Raw genomic sequence first — 22,002 nt, 5'->3', positions numbered from 1 at the left:
CTTTGGAAAGCAATTACTTCCTAGGTGGAATTGTCAAATTCTAGAGACCCCCCTGTGGGTTGCCAACTGTTTGGAAGGAAAGGGATCCCTTCCAAGTAGTGGATGAGCCATGAGCAGCACAGAAGCAAAGTAGTGGAATGTCTCTCTCCTGTCCTGCCAGCTCCATAGAGTTCAGAGCAATTATAGTGATGCTAGCCTCATGAAAAATAAAAACAAAGCGATCTTCTCAATATTAAAACACCCCTCGAGTGCCTCACCCATTAGTTGTGGTGATTGTAAAGGTGGGAGTTCAACTAACTCACTTCTTCCCTTGTACCTGATCTACAGCTTCTTCTGAGTCTACAACAAAAGCCCAGAGGAAGAAAAAAAATTCATGGTGTGTGATAGGACCTGGGATGCCTCTGTTCCCAAGGGACCTGGCTGAACTTTTCGGCTTGGTGCCAACTGACGTGCGGAAGCCCGGCCTTGGCAGTGCAGGTCTCCGCTCGCAGCCTGCTCAGGGGGCCTTGGCCCAGGAGCCCCGGCAGGGGCAGCTGAGCAGCGCTGCCCCCGGGGTCACTGCCAGGGAGGACACGGTGAAGGCTGAGCATGGCTCAGCCTCACAAAGAGGTAAGGCGGGAGCTGGGCCGCTCTCTGGCGGGAGGAAGGCTCTTGTGCCAGCCTAGAGAGCCTGGGCACATTGCCAGGGAACAGTTCTGCCCTGCATGTGCCCCCTGCAATGAGCTGTGCAGCTCCCAGTGCCCCGTGTAGCTGTAGGGCTGCTCAGCTGTGGGGCCGGGAGAGGAGCAGGAGGGTGCGTGTGCAGCTGAGCCATTCCTGGAAAGCACAGGGCTCTGGGCTCCCTGCTGTCCCAGGGCAGCCCGGAGGCCAGGCTGTTCCTGTGCTGGCTCTCTGGAAGTGGGTCAGGGTGTCTCCCTGGTCTGCCTCAAGTGGCTGCTGGCAGGAGCGTGTTTCCCTGTGCAGCTCTTTAGAAGTTACCTGGGAATCTCTCCAATGAAATAGTGTACCTTCAGATGCTTTATGTTGGTGGCATTGTGGCCTCTGTTATATTTTGTGTCTCCACTTTGCACTTGGGACTGACTGCACTGCTCCCAAGGAGGTTACCCTGGAGTCAGTAGTTTTTCCCTATTAACTTCCCAGATGCTCTTACCTTCCAAGGCCTTGCCCCCAATCCAGAATAGCCCTCCTTCCTCAAAGCCCATATCTAACTCTTTTTTATTATTAAGCTGACCATTTTGCAGGGAAAAAAATCCTGATTTAAGACATTGGTTTTTTGCTACTTTGCTGCCATGTGATTTTATCCTCTGTGAAGCCATGTAAAGAGTGACTCATCCTCTGAGTTTTAAGGGCTCTGTTGGGGAGTATTTCAGAACGAGTTACATTGTTCCACTTCCATTAGGAAAATCAGCCTTTAGTCAGACTGGCCTGAAAGTGGCCCAATCTCACACAGTTTAGAATGAAAATCCTCGGGAAAAGCAAATGATCCCGTTTCAAGAACACAATTCACATTTGGCTAACACTCCTGCAATCCTAAGCTTTTCTTTTCATGTCCTCTAAAATATTGCAACAAAGAGAAGAAAATATTGATCTAAATGCTTACAGGTATTAGAACCCAGGAGTTCTTTTAGGACCCAGGAAGAAGATGTGTACTAAAATCAGCATGAATTAGGGCAGATAAGAATCTCTGTCAGGAGCAAGCTCCGTCTCTGCCCTTCTCTATCAAACACAGCGGCTCTCCAGCACCCAGGGGTGAGGCCTTCATCATGCAGGAGGTTTCACTCTGCTGGCCAACAGAGCAATGCCATGTCTGCTGCCAGTGCACTGTGGCAGTAGCCCATCCATTGGGAGAGGTTCTAGGCATATGTACCTTGCTGCTCTCAGACACAATCTCTGGGCCTTATCAGAGCTCAGCAGTCTGGAAGCTGTCTTGCCTGTTGCCCAGCGTGGCGCTGTTGGGGGCTTGAAGTGTGCCAGAGATTTACAGGAACCTTTGCTTCCATTAACAGGCCTCCCACTGAGCCAGGCCAAGGAGACGGATCACCCCACCGGTGCTGGCCTTACGAATGCCGAAGCCCTGAAGGATGGCTTTCAAAAGGTGAGGGATAAGGACAGGCATGAGCAGACTTCCTTTCCAGTGACTGTTTAGTGTTTGGCCCAAAATGTCCCTGAAAATCATAATCTTCCACTCTTGGGGGATGGGGATTCTCTTGGGAATATATTTGACAGCTCCAGAGCAATTGCTTGGCTATTTCCAGTGGTGGCAAGGTCACTGGTTTGGAGATGGTGCTAAGGTCATGCCAGAAGCATTCTTTATGTGCAAAGGCCCTTGTAGAGAAGTTCTGAATGGCAGAGCAAGCTACACATCAGTGAATGTGGGCAAAGTGCATCCTCGGAAGCACAGAAGCAAGGATTCTAATGCTGAGTGTAAGCAAGGCTGCAAAATAAAATGGGAGAGTTTGATTTTTCCTGGTTACCTTTCTTGCTGTATCTCACAGCCCTCTCATTCTCAATTTTTCTGCACATTAACATCAATGTTTCTGCAACTTGTTTTCACGTGACTCCTCTTTTTGGCCTCACGATCTCCGAGAGCAGCTGAGTCCTTCAGAAGCCAGAAGTGAGAAACGGCTGCAATTCCTGGCCATGAGTGTTAAGCAACAGCTAATTACCCCTCCTTGCTGCGTATTGCACATGGTTTTTATTCTTTCTGCCATGTAGGAAGGGAACTGCCTGCCCAGCGGTCACGTGGGCTCTTCATCTGTCTTGGAGCACTCCTGTGATTTTCTTGCTTCAAGCAGGGCCTCTTGACATAGGCTGAGAAACAGTACCTTGGAGCAGTGGAAGGTTATGGCAATAAAGCGTTCCACCTCACTGTGTGTAATTGCCAAGGTGAGGACAGGAGACATTCTTCAGAAACCATTGGAGTGTACATGGAGCTGCATCAAGGACTGTGGAACTCGATGGACTCTGTGCTCCTGATGAGATGTTGTGTCTGGTTTGTGTGTCTCTGCTTACAGTCTCTGATGCATTCCCATTGCATGTAGATCCGTGCTGCATTGTGCATTTTGGCTCAAAGGAACTTAGAGCGGAATCCAATGGGGCCTTTGGAGACAGAGATCAAGACAAAGAGAGAAAAGGAAACGTCCTTGCAGCTGCTTCCACAGACAGTTGACCCCGGGGATGCAGCTGCAGCAAGTAAGTGGTTGCTACACCTGGGGTCCTTTCTGATCACTCGCTTGCCCTCTGCACAGTGTTGCCCTCAGACCGGGGGGCTGTTACACTTGCATCCAAGTGGGAGTTTGCATAGGATGTATTTCCGGTCCCCAAAGAAAAATGGAGAGGCATGAAGTGTCTTGCCCAGGGCCTCACTGAGTCAGTAACAGAATATCAGCTTCCCACCTTCCCCTCTGAAGTCCTTCAGAGTGTAAAATTCTGTCTTGCAAAGTACACTGGGGCTTCAGACTCTCTCCTGGCTAGCAGCCTCCAGGAAAAGCGGGTCCAAAAGAATGCTTTTCAACCAAGGTGCAACCTGGAAGAAACAAAATTCAACTCCTTCTAATGAAAACCCCAGAGACCCTTCTCCCACCACTCCCTGCTGAGGAGCTGGCGCTGTAGAGCTGTGCTGAAGCCCCGAGCCAGTGCTTCTGTTGTAGCCCCAGGAGCAAGCAGCGTTCCCGACTGAATCCCGGCTGAGGGGCTCTGACTGCAGTGCTGTGTGCGCTGCCCCAGGGCAGCAGCAGGGACCTCAGGAGGCAGCACTCAGCCCGAGGGCATCACGCAAGGTTATCTGCACTTTCTTTTGGGAACTTCCCCAGCCAGCTTCGGAAACAGGGAAACAAAAGAAAAGCAATACTGGGGTTTCCTTGTTTCTTCAGGGAAGCATCCCTGCAATTTGCTTTGAAACCAGAAGAGGGTAGATTTCGATTAGATATTAGGAAGAAGTTTTTTATAATGAAGGGGATGAAACACTGGAAGAGTTTGCCCCGAGAAGCTGTTGTTGATCGATCCTTGAAGGTGTTCAAGGCCGTGTTAGATGGGGCCCTGAGGAACCTGCTCTAGCTGAAGATGTCCCTGCTCATGGGGGCTGGACTAGATGGTGGTTAAAGGTGCCTTCAGACCCAAACTCTTCTAGGAGTCTGTGATTCTGTGATCACTTTCCCATGGTACTGTGCCACTGTTATACTTGAAGTTCATTGGGATAACAAAGAGACGTTACCCAGCTCCAGCAAGTTTTCTGGGCCTTTCCATTGTCAGCCTCCACTCCCAAGCTCCTCTTTGGTCCCTGCAGGCTTTAGCCTACTGCCTGTCAATGGCACAGCTTCCAGTGTGCAGAGAAAACACCCTGGTAGTGCCTTGAAGGAGAAGGTCTTGAGGAAGCAGGACAATGTGCCCTTACTGCCCAATAAGCCCATCATCCATGGAGACGGCAGCTTCCCACGCAACTCCTCAGGTAAGCCTGCTCCACAGCAGCTTTTTCCTGCACCGGTTTTCCTTGCACAAGGAGCGCAAACCGCCTCCTGCCTCAGCCACCACAGCTGGGATCTTGGGTTCATAGCCTGTGCTGAGAATGGACAGCAAATCTACTCTTGAGTTACTCCAGCTCGGCAGTACTGGAGCACTTGGTTCTTAGAGATCCATTGGAAAGCTGAGCTGCATAAAGTAGTGGTAAAGACCTAAGCTCTGGCTTTTGCCCATCCTGATAGACCAAACTACAGCACTGGTGCCAGGAGGCAGCTGTAACTGCAGGGATGAGCTCGGGGCAGTCTGGCAGGGTGTGCTCACTGTGCACCTCCGAGTGCCACCACGATCAACTGTCCACTCTCCATCTTGGCCCTCTGCCTGTGCTGCTGTCCGGCTCTGCAGCCAGCTTTCCTGCTCTCCCAGCAAGGGTTGTCTCTGCATGGCAGTCAGCCACTTGGTGCAGCCGTGCTGCTGCTCCCAGAAGTGCCCAATGGCTTCTCGCTGCTGCCATCCCACGGCCTGCAATGCCAAGAGGGAACAAGCAGCGCCTCCTGTGTCACCCCACCCAAATACAGCGGCCTGTGTAGCAGGTGACAGCCAGGAGGGGCTGCCTGGTGCTCCCAGGCTGTTTGCTGCCCGCCGTGAATACACAGCACATAGTCCCTAGTGGCTCTTGCCTCTCCTTTGAGGGCAGCCTGCCTGTGCTATGATCCTGAGTAGGGTGAGATAAGAAGAAGGGAGCTAGGAATGATACTTTGAGTGCTCTTTTCTAGTGATGCTACTTCCATGGTCACAATTGACCAGAACTAGCCTGACGTGGCTCCCCATTCATATTGTATATAGATGTGTACATCGACATCCTGCTGCAGTGACACCGCTGATGGCAGTGACAGGGCTACATCAGTGACAGCCAGATTAGCTCCCATCTGAATATTCTAGATTCTGTGCAATATTTAAACTCCATCATTTGAGACAGCTCAGATGTTTCCATGTACACATTAGAAAACGACCTGTTGAGTGCATGAAGTGAAATTTATGATCAACAGTCCTTCTGATGACAAATGGGTTTCATAAGAAATGCATTTATCGTCTGAATTTTCTCATACCTTGTAAACTGACTATCAAGAGATTGTGTCTGCCCACAATTTGCATCTGTATTTAGGTATTCTTATCATCAATTTGCATTTGGAAGGCTTTTTTATCAACCATCTGGGCTAGAGATTCCATTTTTCCACAAGAGAAAGCTTAGGCTTGCACAGTGTGCACACAAGTCCATTTGATGGCAAACAAATTTCACCTCAGCATCTTTGAAATACAGCCAGTGTGTACTTTACTGAAATAGTAAAGATTCCTGATGCTTAGAAAGAACAAACTCCATGAACTACTCCCTTCCCAATAGCAGGCTGAAATGTAAGTGCACTCAGCTGCCCTCTGTCTAGAGCAGTTGAAGTCAATGGGAACAGAGGCGCTGTGAGGTGTGAAGGGTCAGGTATCGCTGTTCCCTGGTAGTTGCTCTGAGGGGATTCAGCCGGGCCCAGCAGGGCTCGGTTGTTCAGGCTCGGCTTGGTGCTGTCACGAGGCAGCTGCAGGTCTTTCCTCAGGGAGTTGCAGAGTGCCTCTGTCCTCAGGGCTCGGGGAAATCAGGGCACTGAGACAAGAGAGGCAGCTGAGGGGTCCCTCCTGGGGTAGCAAGTCCTGCTGGTGGGCACTGTCTCACAGGGAGTGGGAGCTCTGCGGCCTCAGGAAGGTGCCGCTGGCTGTGGTACCTGTGGCACTCGGGAGCTGGCGCTGTGTGGGCAATTGTCAGGTTTAGCCAAGGAGCTGTGCCCAGCTGGGGGGGGCTGGGAGAAAGCAAGGAGCCAGAGAGCAGGGAATTCTCTGAGCCAGTGCCAGTTTGTACCTCATGGAAGCCTGGCTGGGAGATGGGGCTGCAGGCCGCTCCATGGCGGGGTGCCTTGCCCGGGGCTGCAGCGCTCAGGGCTGACCCTCTCCTTACAGTGACCCCGCAGACGGCCACTGGTGCCGAGCGCCGAGAGGAGCCGCTCCGTGGGAAGGGGCAGAAGGACGGAGCCTCTTTGGAGCCACAGCAGTCCTTGCTCGAGGCACTCTCCTTGCTCAGCAGCGATGACTGGTAAGAAAGGCCCCGTTCCCTCTTTCTCCCTCTTAGCGTTAAGGTAGGTGAGGAGAGTATCTTGCTAGTGCCTCTGAGCCCCAACAGCCCAGAGGGCCGAGGGGCACCAGTGAAACCACTCCAGAGCAGAGAGAGGATAAAGATTTGAGAGCAGCCTTTTCTTGGCCTTGCTCTGCAGCAGTGCTCCAGCTGCAGCAGGTCCGTGCTGTTTCCTCGCTTTGCCTGCTGCTCTGTGGAGCTGCAAAGGAAATCTTGAGGGAAGAGAGAAAGCTGTGGGACAAGATGATTTGCTGGCTGAAGCCAGAAGCAGGATGGCAGCAGTTTGGAGTGTAGAGATTTGGGTGCCTCGGGGCCCAGTGGGACTGAGTAAGATTTGTCTCTGGCCCCACTGCTGGCAGCAGTGGCAGGAGTCGGGGTCTGCCTGTGACCTTCCGCATGTGAGTCCCAGGAGCAGCTACAGGGAGTTCTTCTTTCTGAGAAATGCACTGAGTTGTGCCATAGAGTCACAGGGAGGTGACAAGAAACAGCAGCATGGCATGGTCTCACAGCTTCCAGGAAGCACTGACATAGGGACTTCATGTGCCAGAGACTTCAGAAAGGCTGCCTTGTTAAACGGCCACAAACGAAGACTCTGAAACCCCTCTATTTGCCTCTTGGATTTGTGTATGCTTTTGACAGCCACAGCAACCTGTGGCAGCGAGTGCCACGATTTCATCAAGTACTGCTTGAAAAGCACCTCCCTTTGTTTGACTGAGCCGCCAGCCTGGTAATTTCAGAGGGTGCTGCCCAGTTCTTGGGTGGAGAGAAAGTCAATCTTTTTGGTACTTGCCTTTCAGGGAGCTGAAGGAGAAGGGACTCTTCAGCATCAAACACCTGGCTGAGTCCCACTCAGAAGTCCTTCTTTGTAGACTTCGTGAGGTTTGCTTGGCACTTACCAACGAGGTAAGAACACTGTTCTGAATCGTCCTCCGTGCCTCATACACGGTGTGTAGAATAGATATGTGCCTGTTCATCTCCCTGTGTGCTCAGGGACTGCCTTCATTTCTGTCAGCTCTCTATAGGATCTGTGTGCACGTGTAGCTCTATTTACTGCTAGGTCGGGCACTCTCGGGCACTCTCCTCTTGGAGCGAGCTGCCATTATCATGCAACGTGCAAATGCAGAAACGGAGACACCAATTATGTTATTTGCTGCAGTCCAAATCTCTGCCCAAGCTGTGATTCAACACTGCCAATTAGTCTGTAGACTTGAGCCTGTGTTTTCTGTTTCCTGGCTGAGGGCTTCAACTGCTGCTGTTGCTTTTTCAAACAGGAGTAAATGACTCCTTTGTCTTTATGGCTTGTGCCTTTATGGTTTGAGAGCAGCCCTTGCTTTAATTTGTTTCTTTGTTTTTTGAATAAAAGGGCCTAAAACCAAAGCAGTGGACATTACAGGAGAGTTAAGTAGAACACTTTAAGTGAAATAATATGTTTCAGGCCTGCAGTAAGCAGGCCTGAGGCCTAGCACAAGTTGGTGCCAGAGTAAGTGCCTTTCTGTGCTTGTGCTCTTCTGCTCTGCCTGTGCTTTTGTGTTCCCCTGGACACAGCTGGAAGTGTTGTCGTTTCCTGGGACTTTTGTCTAAGGCAACTGGTTTTCTTTTCAAGGTGATTCTTATGTTTCCCCTCATGACTTCCCCAGGTGACCAACCTTCGCTCAAAGGTGTCTTACAGTGCAATCGTCACTCTTGGAGAGCTCTTTGTGACCTTGCAGAAGGACATGGACTCGGAGGTGGATGAGGTTGCTCGGGTCCTTCTCCAGATGGTGTGGAACTCCCCAGAGTTTGTTCAGAAAGCAGCCAGTCAGACCCTGGGAGTCATGGTGGAGCATGTGACTCCTGCACGAGCAATGACTGCTCTCATGGACAGTGGAGTCCAGTAGGTTCTTCTTGTCTTAGTGGTATTCTTCACCTTCTATTGTGTGGGGGGGAGAAGGGCTGAGAGAGAGAATGGGAATGGTGGGAGGGAAGGGTCCTGTATCCTGCATCTTCTGTGAACTCAGTGACTCTCCGATCAACCTCACTTCTTTCCTCTTGTCACCTATTTCTGCCCTCGTGCAGCCCATTAGTTGACAGAATCACAGAGCTGTAGAATATGCTGAGTTGGAAGGGGCCCATCAGGATCATCGAGTCCAGCTCCTGGCCTTGCACAGAACACCCCAAGGGTCCCACCATGTGCCTGAGAGCGTTGTCCAAAGGCTTCCTGAGCTCTCTCAGGCTTGGTGCTGTGACCACTGCCCTGGGGAGCCTGTTCCAGTGCCCAGCCACCCTCTGGGTGAAAAACTTTTTCCTGATATCCAACCTCAACCTCCCCTGACTCAGCTTGCTGCTGCTTCCTGGAGTTCTCCCAGTCTGTCCGAGTTGCCTAGATGTGGTGAATGGCGGGCAAGTGAAAGTGCCTGCAAAGGCTAAGGATAGAGCCCTGTGGTTTTGTGGGAAGAGGGACAATTGCAACTGCAGCTGTGAGCGCTCTTTGATATTTCACAGCCCTAACCACAGAGGCCCTGGGAAAAACCATGCATCCTCATTATGCCATTCCCTTGAGAAGTAAGGAGGGTTCTTGCTGGGGCATGGAGCACATGGGGGACAACGTGCTGGGTGTGGCACAGCCTGCACAGCAGGTGCAGCTCCTGCCAAGAGGAGTCTTGTATGACTGTCCTGGCCTTAGAGCCCCCCTTTCTATTCAAACTGATGTCTCATGTTAGCCTTGAGATGATGAATCACTGTACAGGCACCTTCACAGGCCGACTGCCATGGGACAGCTGAACCAGGTGCTGCCTTAAGTGTTGGTGCTGGGCCTGACAGTCCCCAAGAGACACTCTCTAGAACAGGACAACCTGGCTAAACTGACTGCCACCCTTTCCTCAGCTTTGGAAAAGGGGGAAACGTTCAGATGTATCTCTTGCCAAGCCTCACAGAAGAAACCGGCTGCATTGCTGGATATTCTGCAACTTCATGTCCCACAGCGTGTTTTGCCTGCATTTGTTTTTTTCCCAAGGTCTGCAGATTTGGGGGTAAATGGGTGGAAATATCCTCAATCCTGCTGCGGCTGTCTGTGTAGCAGCTGGCCCCTGATGGGTCAGCCTGGCTTGTCTTTAATTTCCCTCTTTCTCCGAGTGAATTTGGGGAAAGACATTGAGTATCAGATAGTGCAGGGAGACTGAGTTCCTCGCTCTTGCTTGCAGGCAGTCCTTCTGTACAGGGCTAACTTTGTGGTTCTCTGAGGACAGAACCTTCTACAGGTGTCCCAAGTGTCAGGGAGAATCCAGGCCTCCTTCCCCCAGCAATGACAGGGAGCATGCTCTGGCCAAGGCCTGCGCTGTGTCCCTCTGCTCCCTGTGCCCCAGTGTTTGCTCTCTTCTTCCCAGGAGCCGCCACGTCCAGGTGCGGAAGTGCGCGGCCCAACTCCTCCTGTCCTTGATGGAGAAAACTGGAGTCACGAAGCTCGCAGGAACGCCCAGGGCTGAGAGGCTGGCGCACGCGGCAGGGACGCTTGCTCAGGACTGTCACGAGGACACGAGGTAATGATCTTCATTTCCCCTCCTAAAACAGGAAAACTGTTGGGTGTCTGGCTGTAACGGGCAAAACCACAGAAGAGTGGAAGCTAAAGGAAATATTAAGTTACCTCACTGTGTGGATGAGGTTCACAGAGTCACGGAATACGCTGAGTTGGAAGGGACCCATCAGGGTCATCGAGTCCAGCTCCTGCCCGTGCGCAGGGCCCTCCAAGGGTCACTCCATGTGCCCGAGAGCATTGTCCAAACGCTTCTTGAGCTCTGTCAGGCTTGGTGCTGTGACCACTGCCCTGGCTTGTCTGGGGAAATGACTGTGCTGGGGAACCTGAGGTTGTCCCGCAAGAGGGAGCATTGCCAGCTTCCTGGGACTGGAATGAGTCTTTCCTGAGATCAAAAGAGCCATCAGATGAGGCAGTCAAACAGTTTTGCTTGGCCTTAGGTGCACAAGACAAAGCCAAAATGTTGGCTAATGTTCATCACTGAAGGATCCCATACATCTCTTTCTCATTAACTTAAGACTTTCCTAGAAATATTCCAGGGATCTTTAGCCAATGTATTCAGTCTTTCTAAACCTCTTCTGCAGATTTCTATAATGCTGTTATCTGGGGCTGAATGACCTCCAAATTGCTTCTTGAAGAAAACTGTGGTTTCCTAGTGGCAAAATCAACCCAAACCACCAAAATCCCCTTACTTTGAGGATTAAATTCCCATTAATAGCTGCCAAGAACGCATGAGCAACTAGCTGCCCCTGTGCATACATATGGTATAGAATAATCAAAAGCAAGCATGAGGCATTTGGTCCTGGCTTCCCTGCCAGTTAAAGAAAGGCAAATTACTGTGCAATGGCAGCAAGGCACTGCTAATAAGCTCTGACTCAAAGCAGAGGTGTTTCGCTTGTTCCCTGGGATCCTTCGATGCCACAGAAGCGCACCCACAGTTTCAGAGTGAGATTGTATTTTTCTGTTGCCCCACGTTCTCCTCTTGTCTCTTGTGTTCAGCTGACAGCACTGTGCAGTGACAAGTGGAGGTAAATCTCTCTCTTTGCTGAGTAGGTAATGCCTTCTCATGCAGGTATGGCAGCTGCTGAGTTTAAGGTATCAGCTTATTCTGTTAACACTCCTCCTTTGTTTGTTCACCTTTCTTTCTTTCTTTCTTTCTTTCTTTCTTTCTTGTGTTAGGCATTATGGACAGGAGATGGTGAAAATGATGCTGAATCACCAAAAATTTAACAGGCTTTTGGAACAATCTTTTTCCACCCGTGACCTGGAAGATATTCTGACAAGAATTAAGAAGAAAGTAAGTGCTTGGTAGGAGACATGTCTCCTTTGTGCAAGTATTGCCACTGCTGATATGAGATCAAACATACCTAATCTTATCTCATTCCTTTTCTGCCGAATCCTTTTGCTCCTGGGAATGAACTGTTGATCCTCAACCTGTTCATCTGCAGAGCACAAAGGAACTGATAGTATTAGGGGAAAAGTGTAGTATTGGATATTTTGAATATCGGCCACAAACAGGGAAGGGAAAGAGGAGAAAATGGGTTTACATTTAAGCATAACCCCCCACCCCACTATCCCTACTCTGCCCCCAGTGACGCAATTAAGTGAGAACAGTGCTTCTGGAGATAACAGAGTCTTTGCAAAAGACACAGGAAGCAGTAGTGCCAAGAAAATTTCCAAATATACAAAAGATGTCCCAGTCAATCCCAATTACTACAATTACTGTCTGTCTTCTGGCAATACTGCCCTGCTGTCATGCCCTGTGGAGCTGGAAGAAGCTTGGTGAATTCAGCAGCATCCAGTGGAAAATCATTTGTTTGCCTGGAGGTTTTTTTATTCTTTTTACCTCCATTATAGAAGGGAGTGTGCCTTTGTGCAGCAACAGGGAGAGTGAGTGTGGAACCAAATCAACTTCCAACACAATGGGCCAACCTCCAAAGAGTCCAAATTTTTCTGCAGCTTCCTTTAAGAACATTCGTTCCCTACCAGTTTGCATTATTCCCATTTATGCTCAAGAGTAATGCATTTGGGATTTTAGACTGCTGCTCAGTATGGTAGCAGCCACAACCTGCCTTGGGCTATTGAAAACAAAGAGTTGGCATCACTGAATGAACCTCTGGCCTGTTTCCTTCTGTAAGTTCCGAAATGTTTGCCTAAGCCTTGGTAGCAGTGATCCTGGTTCTAAGTTGTGTTTTAAACAGGTAATTTCCTATTTTACATTCTAAAGATCCATGGGGTTTCTTTATGCCTTTGTAGGGGATGGAAACGCAGAAGGCTGAGCACCCATCTGTCCAGGAGCCTGTGAAGAAGAGGAGCGATGGCTCGAAGAAGCCCCAGGCCACATTGCCTTCTAGTAAACGGTACTGAGCACTTTAGTTAGATGTGACAAAGCACATGACAAGCTTTACATGTCTCTTCCTCAGGAAAATCTTTCCGGTGGAGATGACCTGTGCCAGAGATTGTTTCCTTTCCCTACAAATGCTCTATCAAAAAATATGTCTCCTTCTGCATTACTCTGAACACAACTTCTCTGGAAGGGTTTCCACAAAAAAATGGGCGACAAAAAGACACCCATCGGTTGCAGCTCAGAAGATCCAGTGCAGTGGCAAGGACAGTGCTGTGGAGGCTGTGAGAGGGCCATGTCTCCACTGCCTCACTTGGGACAAGTAAATTCAAGCAGGGTTTTTTTCCTCTGAGAGCAGTCTTTTTCAGATGGGGGTTTTGATGAGAAGTCCCAGTCTTGAAGCAAGATGCCGTTCCCCAAAATAGCACTTCCCATGCATGTGGTTTGGCCTTCCTGAATCATGGTTTTCTTACCCTCAGACAGTACCAAGATGAGTAGTAAGTAGCAAGCCAGTTCCTGAGCAACTTTGGTCAACAGGTGTCTCAATGTGGACGTTTTGTCTTGACATTCCTGTCCTTCATACCGTTTGCTTGATGGGCAGCATGTTTGGTTTATTTCCCCCTGTGCTGCAATCAGCATTTGAGACAGGAATTTGGTCCTTGCTGTCTCTTCCTGCCAGTGGGAGAGCTACTTGTACCTGTTGTCCTCTGATAACAGAGGGGATTTATTTAGCTCTGTCATGCTCAGCGCTGGCAGGAGAGTGACCACATGGCTCAGTAGCATAGTCAGGATCTTCCCATGCTCATGGAAGAGACCGGCTGATCCAAGAGAGTTGTTCCCAGTGGGCTTGTTAAGCTGTGGATCTAGTCTCTAGGGAAGCAATCATGTGAGCGTAGTGCTGGGATGTCTGGCTTCTGTTTTTATCCCTGTTACTGATTTTCTGGATCCTTCAGATATGCCCCTATCCATCTGTTCAGATGCATCTGAGCTACTTTTCCAGATTGTCATGCCTGCTGTAGAGACACTTCTCCAGAGGGATGAGTTTCCTTATTATAAGACACACACCTCCCTCATGACGAGGCATTTAAACTTGGAAGTAGCGTCTCTCTTTCCTCACAAAGCAGTGCGACATGTGTACCTGGGAAGCTGTCTGGAGATAAGTGAGATGCATCTCATCCTTGGTTTTCCTGAGTAAGCACTGGTGAGAATGTTGCTTGCAGATTGTCTCCTGTAATGATTGTGTAGCGGGATTGGTTTGTAACCAGGCAGAAACACCAATTTAGTGTAGTGGTTTGGTCCAAAATACTCATTACTGTTTACCTTCTGTGAGATAAGAATTAGGAGAAACGCAAAGCAGGCACCAAACTTGAAAGAATATAAAGAAGTTTATTAACAGACCTAAAAGAAGAAAAAAAAAGTCATACCACACCTTCAGAACACTTCTCCTCCCCCCACCTTTCTGTCTTCTCCCAGTGACAATGTAAAAAGACAGCCCTTGAGATGTTCAGTCTGTTTACCACTTCCATAATAACCTTGTTCAGTCCATTTAGGAAGAGGAGTCTCTCTTGCCCATGCTATGAAAACATTATCACAACGAGCCAGCCGCCCGCGTTGGTTCTCTGCTCGCATGCCAGTCCCTTCCCCCCGACTTGCATCTTTTCCCACAACTGCTTTTGAGGGTCCACTCCTGAATTACCGGGGTAAAATTTTAAGGTTGAGCCGTTCAGAAACAAAAGTTCTCTTCACCCATCTCTGGGAGCATTTCATCTCTAAGAATAGAGGCCCTTCTCCTTCCCTGGGAGCAAAGGGTCTTCCTCATCTTCCTCTTTAGGATTATCTCTGGGAGTATCTCTAGGAACTGAGGTTTTCTCCTTTTCCATTTGGAGCAAAAGTCCTCATCACTTCCATCTCTCCCTGTTCAAACTTCTCATGAAATTACAGCTGCGTCAGCATCTGCTTATCTCAGCGCAGGTGCTTTTGCTCACAAGTACAAGTTGAACGCTCCACCCCCCATGCCTGCATGAAATTACAAGGGGTACTCTGATCTACCATAGCTTCATAACAGAATTTCAGCTTTAAGCATCTCCTCTTTCTCTTCCCTCCAGTTTTCAGCTCTTCATAGCACTAAAAGGCTTAATCTCACCTAGGCCTTGCAGCTGGAATGTGGCTTATCACTGTTGGTCACATGACCTCTGCCAGAAAGCGGTGCAGCTTTAGCTGAATCTTGGCAGCACTGGAGAGGGGGAGCCCAGCCGCTCCGGCTGCCCACAGCCCTGCTGTGAAGGGGGAGGGGGGGGTTCTGTGGGTGGAACAGGGCCCACCGGCTCCAGGATGGCCGTGGCCTGGCCCGGCCTGGCCCGAGCAGGGCCTGGGCCGGGCCCGCTGTCCCCTGCACAGGGCCCGCAGCCACCTGTCCCAGCACTGGAAACAAGAGAGAGAGAGTCTGCCTCGGGGTTTCCTATTCTTAAGTGTGGGCCACAGAGGTGGTCACAACTTTAAGTGGCTTAAAGAATTGTCCATATTCAAACTGGCCAGCTGATAGGTTCTGTTAGGTCACAGAGGAAGCTGTAAGCACCCCTTTGCAAGAACTTCCGGGACTATGCTTGCTAACCCATGACAGATTGTCATGAGGTCTCACATTGTTTTTTAGATCAGGATTTTCTAGCTTGAAATCACATCATTAGGAAACTTCCCCAAGATGTTCTGCTCACAATTAACTGAAGGTATGATCACCAACAGGTCCTAATTTGGTTTTATTTTCCAGGGTGAAGTCTACCTCTGATGAGCGCCTCCTATGCCGCCCAAAAGCCCAGGTCACGTTACCTCTGGCTGTGAAAGAAACGGAGCCACTCCAGAAGCTTTACAATCTCCTGGAAGCCAAGGAGTTTAAGACACGGATGGAAGGAGTGGCACTCCTCCTAGACCTGTGTAAAACCAGCCCCCAGCTCGTCTCCACTAACACTGTCCAAGTATGTAGGGTGTCTTCATTGTTCCTTTCCTTTAGCTCCTTTCCCAAGCCTGTAGCAGGAAAGTTAATTCAGTGTGTCTTGGCACTACATCCTGGCTGTGTGGGACAGGCTGGTGCCTCTTACCCTGAAATATTTAATTCAGCTCCACGCTTCAGGACAAGTTATTTCAGTCCAGATATATTTGTCTGGCAGGTGCCTATTGATGTTGTTCATCAAATGAGGACAGAGTTTTCTGCTGGTGTAACTTCTGCTGTCTCCTACTCCCACTTGGGTTAAGTGAAGGGAATGCAGCCACTGAAAGCGTGGCAATTATTCTCTAGACAAAAAAATGGGTTTGGATGGGGAAGAGAAGTATCAGGCTGGGCAGGTTTAAACCAATTTTTTTCAAAGGATACTTCTGTAAACTCCGACTTGTCTTGCACAGGCACAACTCTGGCTATTCGTTTCCATCGGCATCCCTATTCCTCTTGGTAAAGACGGTGCTCACCCTTCTTGGGGGGGTCGTTTTTTTCTCTTTGGAAAAGGAGGGAAATGGCTAGGGACAGATCTCTTCCTTCTCCTCCCAGGAGCTGCTTTTTCCCTTTGTCCAGAAAATGGTGCCTGATAATGTGGCTGTCAAGGGACTGAACCTGCTCTAATGAGAGCGGTACAGCACATTAAATTTCAGAAGTCTACCTGCTAGGTAGACAATTGGTCTGGATCCTGGAAGAGTTGATCCGAGCCCTGCACTTCTCCAGACACAGGTTCTGAGACAGACGGAACAAAACCTGGATCTCCTCCAGCCATAGTTTTGGCAAAATCATAACTGCCCTCAGAACTTGAGACAACTGTGTAGAAAAACGGGCATTGTAAATATCTGGTTCCATACTTGGAAAGCAAAGATACTGTTTTGCATCAATAAATGGGATTAATTTAATGATTTAAATGTGGAGGGAAACACCATAGGAACTATTCTGTCCCCGCCCAAACCTCTTCAAAATATATGAAAATCTTTCAACCAGCATGAGGTTGCGCAACCATTCCAGTGAGTGGCCCACAGGAAAATTGTGCAAGCAAGTGCTGACCTGACAGGAAGGATCACTTTCATCTTTTACATTGCTGAGTGCTCATTTCTACATCCCTTCCTCAAACAAGGACATTTTAATCCAGCTTTCATGTTGTTTGTTCTCTTCACAGATTTTTGATTATTTTGTCCCGAGACTTGGTGATACGCACAAGAAAGTGAAGCAGAAGGCGCTGGACGTGCTGGCTGAAATCATAGGCGTCCTGAAAGATGCCTTAAACCCGGTGATCATCTGTTTGGTTGAAGGAATAACAAACAACCTAAACTCAAAGGACCCCGGGGTTTATGCCGCAGCTGTGAAAGCGCTGGAAGCATCCATGGCTCACTTAGGTAAGGCTGAGCCCTGGCATGGACTCTCCTCAACTGTGTCTCTGCCTCTGCAAGTCAAGAGAACGCTGAGTGCCTTGACAGCTGTTGTTGTCTGTGGAAACCTCCAGCTGACATCCACCAGAAGCTGTGCAGGTGCAGTCCTTACGCACCAGTCCCCCAACAGGCCTGAATGTGCATCGGCATTTCCCAAAAGTCCCAGGAGCCCTTGGCTCTGTGCTGCTTGTCTGAAGAGGAAGTGCTGGACTACAGCTTTGCTGGAATTCAGGGCCAAAGGGATGTTTGGAGTTTTCCTGGTCCCCATTTGACTTCCCAAATGAATAGCTTTGCTGTTGGCATGAAGGGACACCGGCGCATCAGAACCTCTGCAGAGCAGCCTCCTGGGAGGCTCCACATTATAGGCATTAGCTTCATTAGGACAGCAGGATCAGTTCTTTACTGCATGCTTGCATGAAGATAATTTGGGACCTCCTTTTTGTATTTCATGCAGGAAAGGAGCTCTTAATAATACCCTGCTACTGAAACCCACACTGGGGTGTAGCTCTGTAGTGGTTCCCAATGAAGCAGATTGCCTGCTTTGTCACTGCCAGCCCTGGTGACCCTGTGAAGGACCACAGTTCATCCCACACATGTTCTGTCTCCAGGAAAAGCTTGCCTTGGCTTATTAGAGTGGTAGGACTGGAGGCTTGCAGGATAATGCAGGCAACAGCGTCTAAACTCAAACAAGACCCCCAAAACCGCAACAGATAGGCACAAGGAAAACTAAAATACATACGACGGTCAAGTATTGGGAAATCAGTTCATTTTCCAGTCTCTCTGCCAAGATCTGATTTCACAGATGTTACCGAAACCCACAGGATACTGAGGCACTGAGCAGTAATAGCTCTTGTATGAGTAACTTGGTGTCTTGTCCCTAGATCCACACAGGTAACCTGCAATTTAAAAACAGCTTATCCTTCAGGTGGGAATGGATGTGTGAATTTTGGAGCCTTCTCACCCTTTTCCATAGGGGAGGGAGAAGATCACTTCTGCAAAGCTCTGGGATGCAAAACCTTTTCACTGCTTACATGTGATTGAACTCTTGAGGTCCCTGATGTGAAATGTTTTACATAGCTCCTGGTACAGCAGACAACTTTGGATTTACAAATGTGAAAGGAGAGCTTTTCTTTTGGAATTTAAAATCCTCCCAAGTAGGCTGGAAGGAAAGAAGAAAAGGATTCAAAAATCGGCAGGAATTTCCTTTCTTTTACAAAATGTAGTTGCCCCTGCCCTTTCCCTCCCCACTGGCCTTTGTCTTATGACCTCAGAAGAGAGAGCAGAAATGTGTGTTTCCCTTGTAGATAAAGTATCACTGATGAAAGAGTTCAGCCACCGAAGGAGTGAACTGAAGGGCCAAGCTCTGCTGGATGTCACGGAGCATCTCTCAGGTATGGCCTCCCCTTCTAAGCCAAGAGGTCTTCCGAGGCAGAATTTACAGGGAATGCCAGTGAATAGACAGGTCCAAATCAGGAGGTGCTGAGCTTGTCCCTCCTGCCCAATACCCATGGAAGGTGTATTGGGCAGGTTTTCCCTGGCTGCTGCAGAGGTGTGCAGCATCTGAGATGGGGGCGGCGCTCGGCCTCGGGGCTGAGCTCTCACTGGGGCATCTCAGAAGCCGCCTCTAGGAAAGGGAGGGGCTAAAAATTCCCAAGCTGGCTCCTCTCTTGGAAGCTCCGGGACAGCTCTGATCCTTTAGGGAAAATGGTGGCAAATGCTGTTTCAGGGGATCCATTTGTTTTGTCCTCACAGAATTCTTGCTTTGCTCTTGGAAAGTTTTGAGGTGGAAGCCTGCAGTGCCTGGGGGTCACAGCTTAGGTCAAAACTCAGCCCACACGAGCCTAACGAGGCCCGGATTTTGTGCAAGGCAGCCTTTGGGGGCAGAGGGGCAGAAGCAGAGTGCTGAGGCTCCCTGCCTGTGCTGTCAAAGTGCCATTGGACTGAGCATTTCAGGGTGTGCAGTCAGGGTCTTCCTATGTCAGCACTGCCCAAAATGCTCCAAATGCAGCTGATAATTGATTGCTCAGAGGAGCTTGCTATGTCAGCAATAGCCAAGGGATGGAAAAATGATAATCTCAATATATGCTAGAGAAGACAGTGTACAGCCTTGCTTTATTTATAGCCTTGCTTTAGCTGGGGCTAAATCCACTGCTAATTATGCCAGCATCTTTAAATGCAAGGTTTAATACACTTTGTGTCTTCATTCTGAATCTCAAAAGGGCACCTTCAGCGATTGGAGTGTCAAAGGCCCTTTACAGAGCATTTGAATAAAGTAGATCTCCAGGAATAGGGAAGTTAGTTTTGCAGCTATTTTAATCTCTTTTTCAAATAAAGGAATTCAACTGGAATTAGGACTTCTTTAGAAAGAGCAGATGCTCTCTCTGAGATTTAGTGGCAATCTCTCTGAGATTTCTCTGCGCAAGTTGCGTAGTGACCGATGTCTTTAATTGCATGTAAGCTCAAATGAACTCCCATTTTAAAATGGGTACCGTAAGCCTTTTCCTGCTTAGCAGAATTGGTTTTAGGTACTTTCAGGAGCTGTTTAAATGTTGATGACTGCTGGTGGATTAACAGCATAGAGAAAATGAAGTCTCTTCCACCACAGAATAATAAATGGCGACTACATAACATTTTGCCTGGTCAGAAAATAAGAATGGTCCCCAGACCATATCAGGTTTTGATCTCTCAGCCAGATCTGCCATGCAAGGAGCCTGTTGGTAGTAGATTTTTGTCTGTGTTTGATACAGTTCAGAAAATGAGCAGAGAGCAGGCTTTGGAGACAGCGGGAGAGAACACTTGTGTTTTGGTTACATTTCTGTCCCCTGTGTAGCATTCTTCTCTCTCTATTCCCCTATTTCAGCGCACATTGTAAGAAAAAATGCCATTAACATTGTGAGGGGAAATGCCATTAAAATTTGGAGAGGCTCCAATGCCATGGCAATGGGGTCTGGCTAATTACCTAAGACAGCCTGAGGTTTGAAACAGCTGTTTGTTAGAAGCCACAAAAGCCTTCTGCCAAAGACACCGGCTAGTCACTGATGTTTCAAATCCAGCTGTCAAACAGCACCCATCTCTGGTGGGCTGGAGTTTCCAAGTGTGGTCTAATACTGCCCTTTGCCGTGTGCCACCAAGCAAAGGGAAGAGCCAGATGAGACTTTTGGCACTTGACATCAAAGGTCACAACAATGGAATCATCCCTTTTATTAGAAATCTCTCAACTGCCTCTCTATGGTGCATTTCAAAATCTTTGGCATGGGTTTCGACAACTTCTAAATGGAAATAAACGGCAATTTGACATTTCAGTCGCTGTTCATGCAGAAATAAATTGTGGAATGATTTAGTAAAGGTGTGAAGTCTGCCACAGGTACAAGGCTCTGTTTGGAGAAATTAGTCCTGAGAGCTTGGTGGTTCTGTTTCGGGGATGTTCAGCTGCTTTGCCCATTTCTGGATCATGAGGCTCTCACTGTTATTTCACTGATCTTAGCCAGAGAGACTCCCAAAATCACAAGTAGAGGTAGATCCTTGTTTGCATTAAGGCTGGTGGTTAAGAAGTTTGTGTCTCTCTTCCGGCAGCGCTTGTGGGATGGGTTTATCCCAGGAGCCCCGAAGTCGTCCAGCGCTACGCCCTGCCCGTGCTCTGGTCCTTCCTGGGGAACAAGGCGCTGCCTGTCCGAAGCGCCAATGTCTGCACTGTGGTCACCAAGCTTGCCTGCGCCCTCTACAAGGTGATGGGCGCCAAGCTGAGGAAGCATGCTGCCAGCCAGCCTCCGCACGTGCAGGAAAACCTCTCCAACATTTTGGGCTGGTGGAGTGTCGATGACCTGTAGAAAGATGACAAAGTGCTGAGTTGGACACCTCCGGATGTGACTTCTTAGCTGTGCCAAAAATGACAGAATGCAAAGGAAGGGTGTGCACCTGCCCCCGCTCTCTCCACCCCCCTTCCTAGTCGTGGCATGGGGTGCCTGAAGCAACTTCCGATTGAGGACAAGGTGAAGGCTGAGCATGGCTCAGCCTCACAAAGAGGTAAGGCGGGAGCTGGGCCGCTCTCTGGCGGGAGGAAGGCTCTTGTGCCAGCCTAGAGAGCCTGGGCACATTGCCAGGGAACAGTTCTGCCCTGCATGTGCCCCCTGCAATGAGCTGTGCAGCTCCCAGTGCCCCGTGTAGCTGTAGGGCTGCTCAGCTGTGGGGCCGGGAGAGGAGCAGGAGGGTGCGTGTGCAGCTGAGCCATTCCTGGAAAGCACAGGGCTCTGGGCTCCCTGCTGTCCCAGGGCAGCCCGGAGGCCAGGCTGTTCCTGTGCTGGCTCTCTGGAAGTGGGTCAGGGTGTCTCCCTGGTCTGCCTCAAGTGGCTGCTGGCAGGAGCGTGTTTCCCTGTGCAGCTCTTTAGAAGTTTCCAGGTGGTCTGTCCCATTAAATACGTAGCTTCAGATGCTTTAGGTTTGCATTGCGGCCTCTGTTATATTTTGTGTCTCCACTTTGCAGGACTGACTGGCTACAGTCTTATCAAGAAGTTTTCCTTGGACATTTCCTATGTTCCCTAACCGTCAAAGCCCTTGCCTCCTGTCCAGAAGAGCTCTCTTTCCTCGAGCTCAGGAAGAGGGTTCTGCCTGTCTGAAGAATGTTTGAAGATTTGGATTTTTACATTAGGCTTTGTAGTTACAGATGTACATATGTTCTGATATGTAGATGTAGGTTTGAATAAATGTGTTGTAATTTTATATTTTAAAATTTGAAAATAGATTTTCAACAGTATATCTTTTATTTTGAGGGGGTTTTTTTCGGTTTTAAATAAAATAATTTAAAAAAAAAACAAGCCGAGAATGTGAGACCTGCTGGCCTAGAGGTTGTCAGAGTGCAGCTGACTCAACAAGCCACTGTCTCACGGTATTCTTTCCTCACAGGGCCTCTCTTCTTCCTCTTTTGCCATGTTTTCTTCATGTCATTTGTGCTGCTGTTTGTTAGTTAGCATTCCAATGGGGCCACCTATTACCATGTTTGGGGGACAATGGACCCAGAAGATCCTGTGTAGTCTACAGTTTTCTGCCTCAATGTATTCTGTGCTCACAAAAGGCCTGAGCAAAGCAACAAAGAGAATATGCCCAAATCCCAAAGCTTTGCTCCTTTGCAAT

The 22,002-nt window shown here is 49.1% G+C and overlaps 1 protein-coding gene across 1 annotated transcript in view; it reads left to right on the top strand.

The window, feature by feature from the left end:
- LOC138106996 (TOG array regulator of axonemal microtubules protein 2-like) overlaps nucleotides 1-21,414 on the top strand; it is a 31,283-nt gene extending 9,869 nt beyond the window's left edge. Inside the window, exons 3-18 of the mRNA XM_069008326.1 lie at nucleotides 328-609; nucleotides 2,007-2,095; nucleotides 3,042-3,192; nucleotides 4,286-4,447; nucleotides 6,457-6,589; nucleotides 7,426-7,531; nucleotides 8,266-8,501; nucleotides 9,991-10,143; nucleotides 11,316-11,433; nucleotides 12,393-12,496; nucleotides 15,245-15,449; nucleotides 16,626-16,842; nucleotides 18,180-18,266; nucleotides 20,449-20,698; nucleotides 20,822-20,898; nucleotides 21,356-21,414. Of these exons, the coding sequence (XP_068864427.1) occupies nucleotides 328-609; nucleotides 2,007-2,095; nucleotides 3,042-3,192; nucleotides 4,286-4,447; nucleotides 6,457-6,589; nucleotides 7,426-7,531; nucleotides 8,266-8,501; nucleotides 9,991-10,143; nucleotides 11,316-11,433; nucleotides 12,393-12,496; nucleotides 15,245-15,449; nucleotides 16,626-16,842; nucleotides 18,180-18,266; nucleotides 20,449-20,698; nucleotides 20,822-20,898; nucleotides 21,356-21,414 (2,429 nt within the window). The remainder of the gene's footprint in view (nucleotides 1-327; nucleotides 610-2,006; nucleotides 2,096-3,041; nucleotides 3,193-4,285; nucleotides 4,448-6,456; nucleotides 6,590-7,425; nucleotides 7,532-8,265; nucleotides 8,502-9,990; nucleotides 10,144-11,315; nucleotides 11,434-12,392; nucleotides 12,497-15,244; nucleotides 15,450-16,625; nucleotides 16,843-18,179; nucleotides 18,267-20,448; nucleotides 20,699-20,821; nucleotides 20,899-21,355) is intronic.
- Nucleotides 21,415-22,002: the final 588 nt, after the last annotated feature.

Source organism: Aphelocoma coerulescens, chromosome 3 (assembly GCF_041296385.1).
Source record: "Aphelocoma coerulescens isolate FSJ_1873_10779 chromosome 3, UR_Acoe_1.0, whole genome shotgun sequence".
NCBI lineage: Eukaryota > Metazoa > Chordata > Aves > Passeriformes > Corvidae > Aphelocoma > Aphelocoma coerulescens.
Note: the sequence above shows the minus strand (reverse complement) of the source record. Positions and strands in the feature narration are given on the sequence as shown.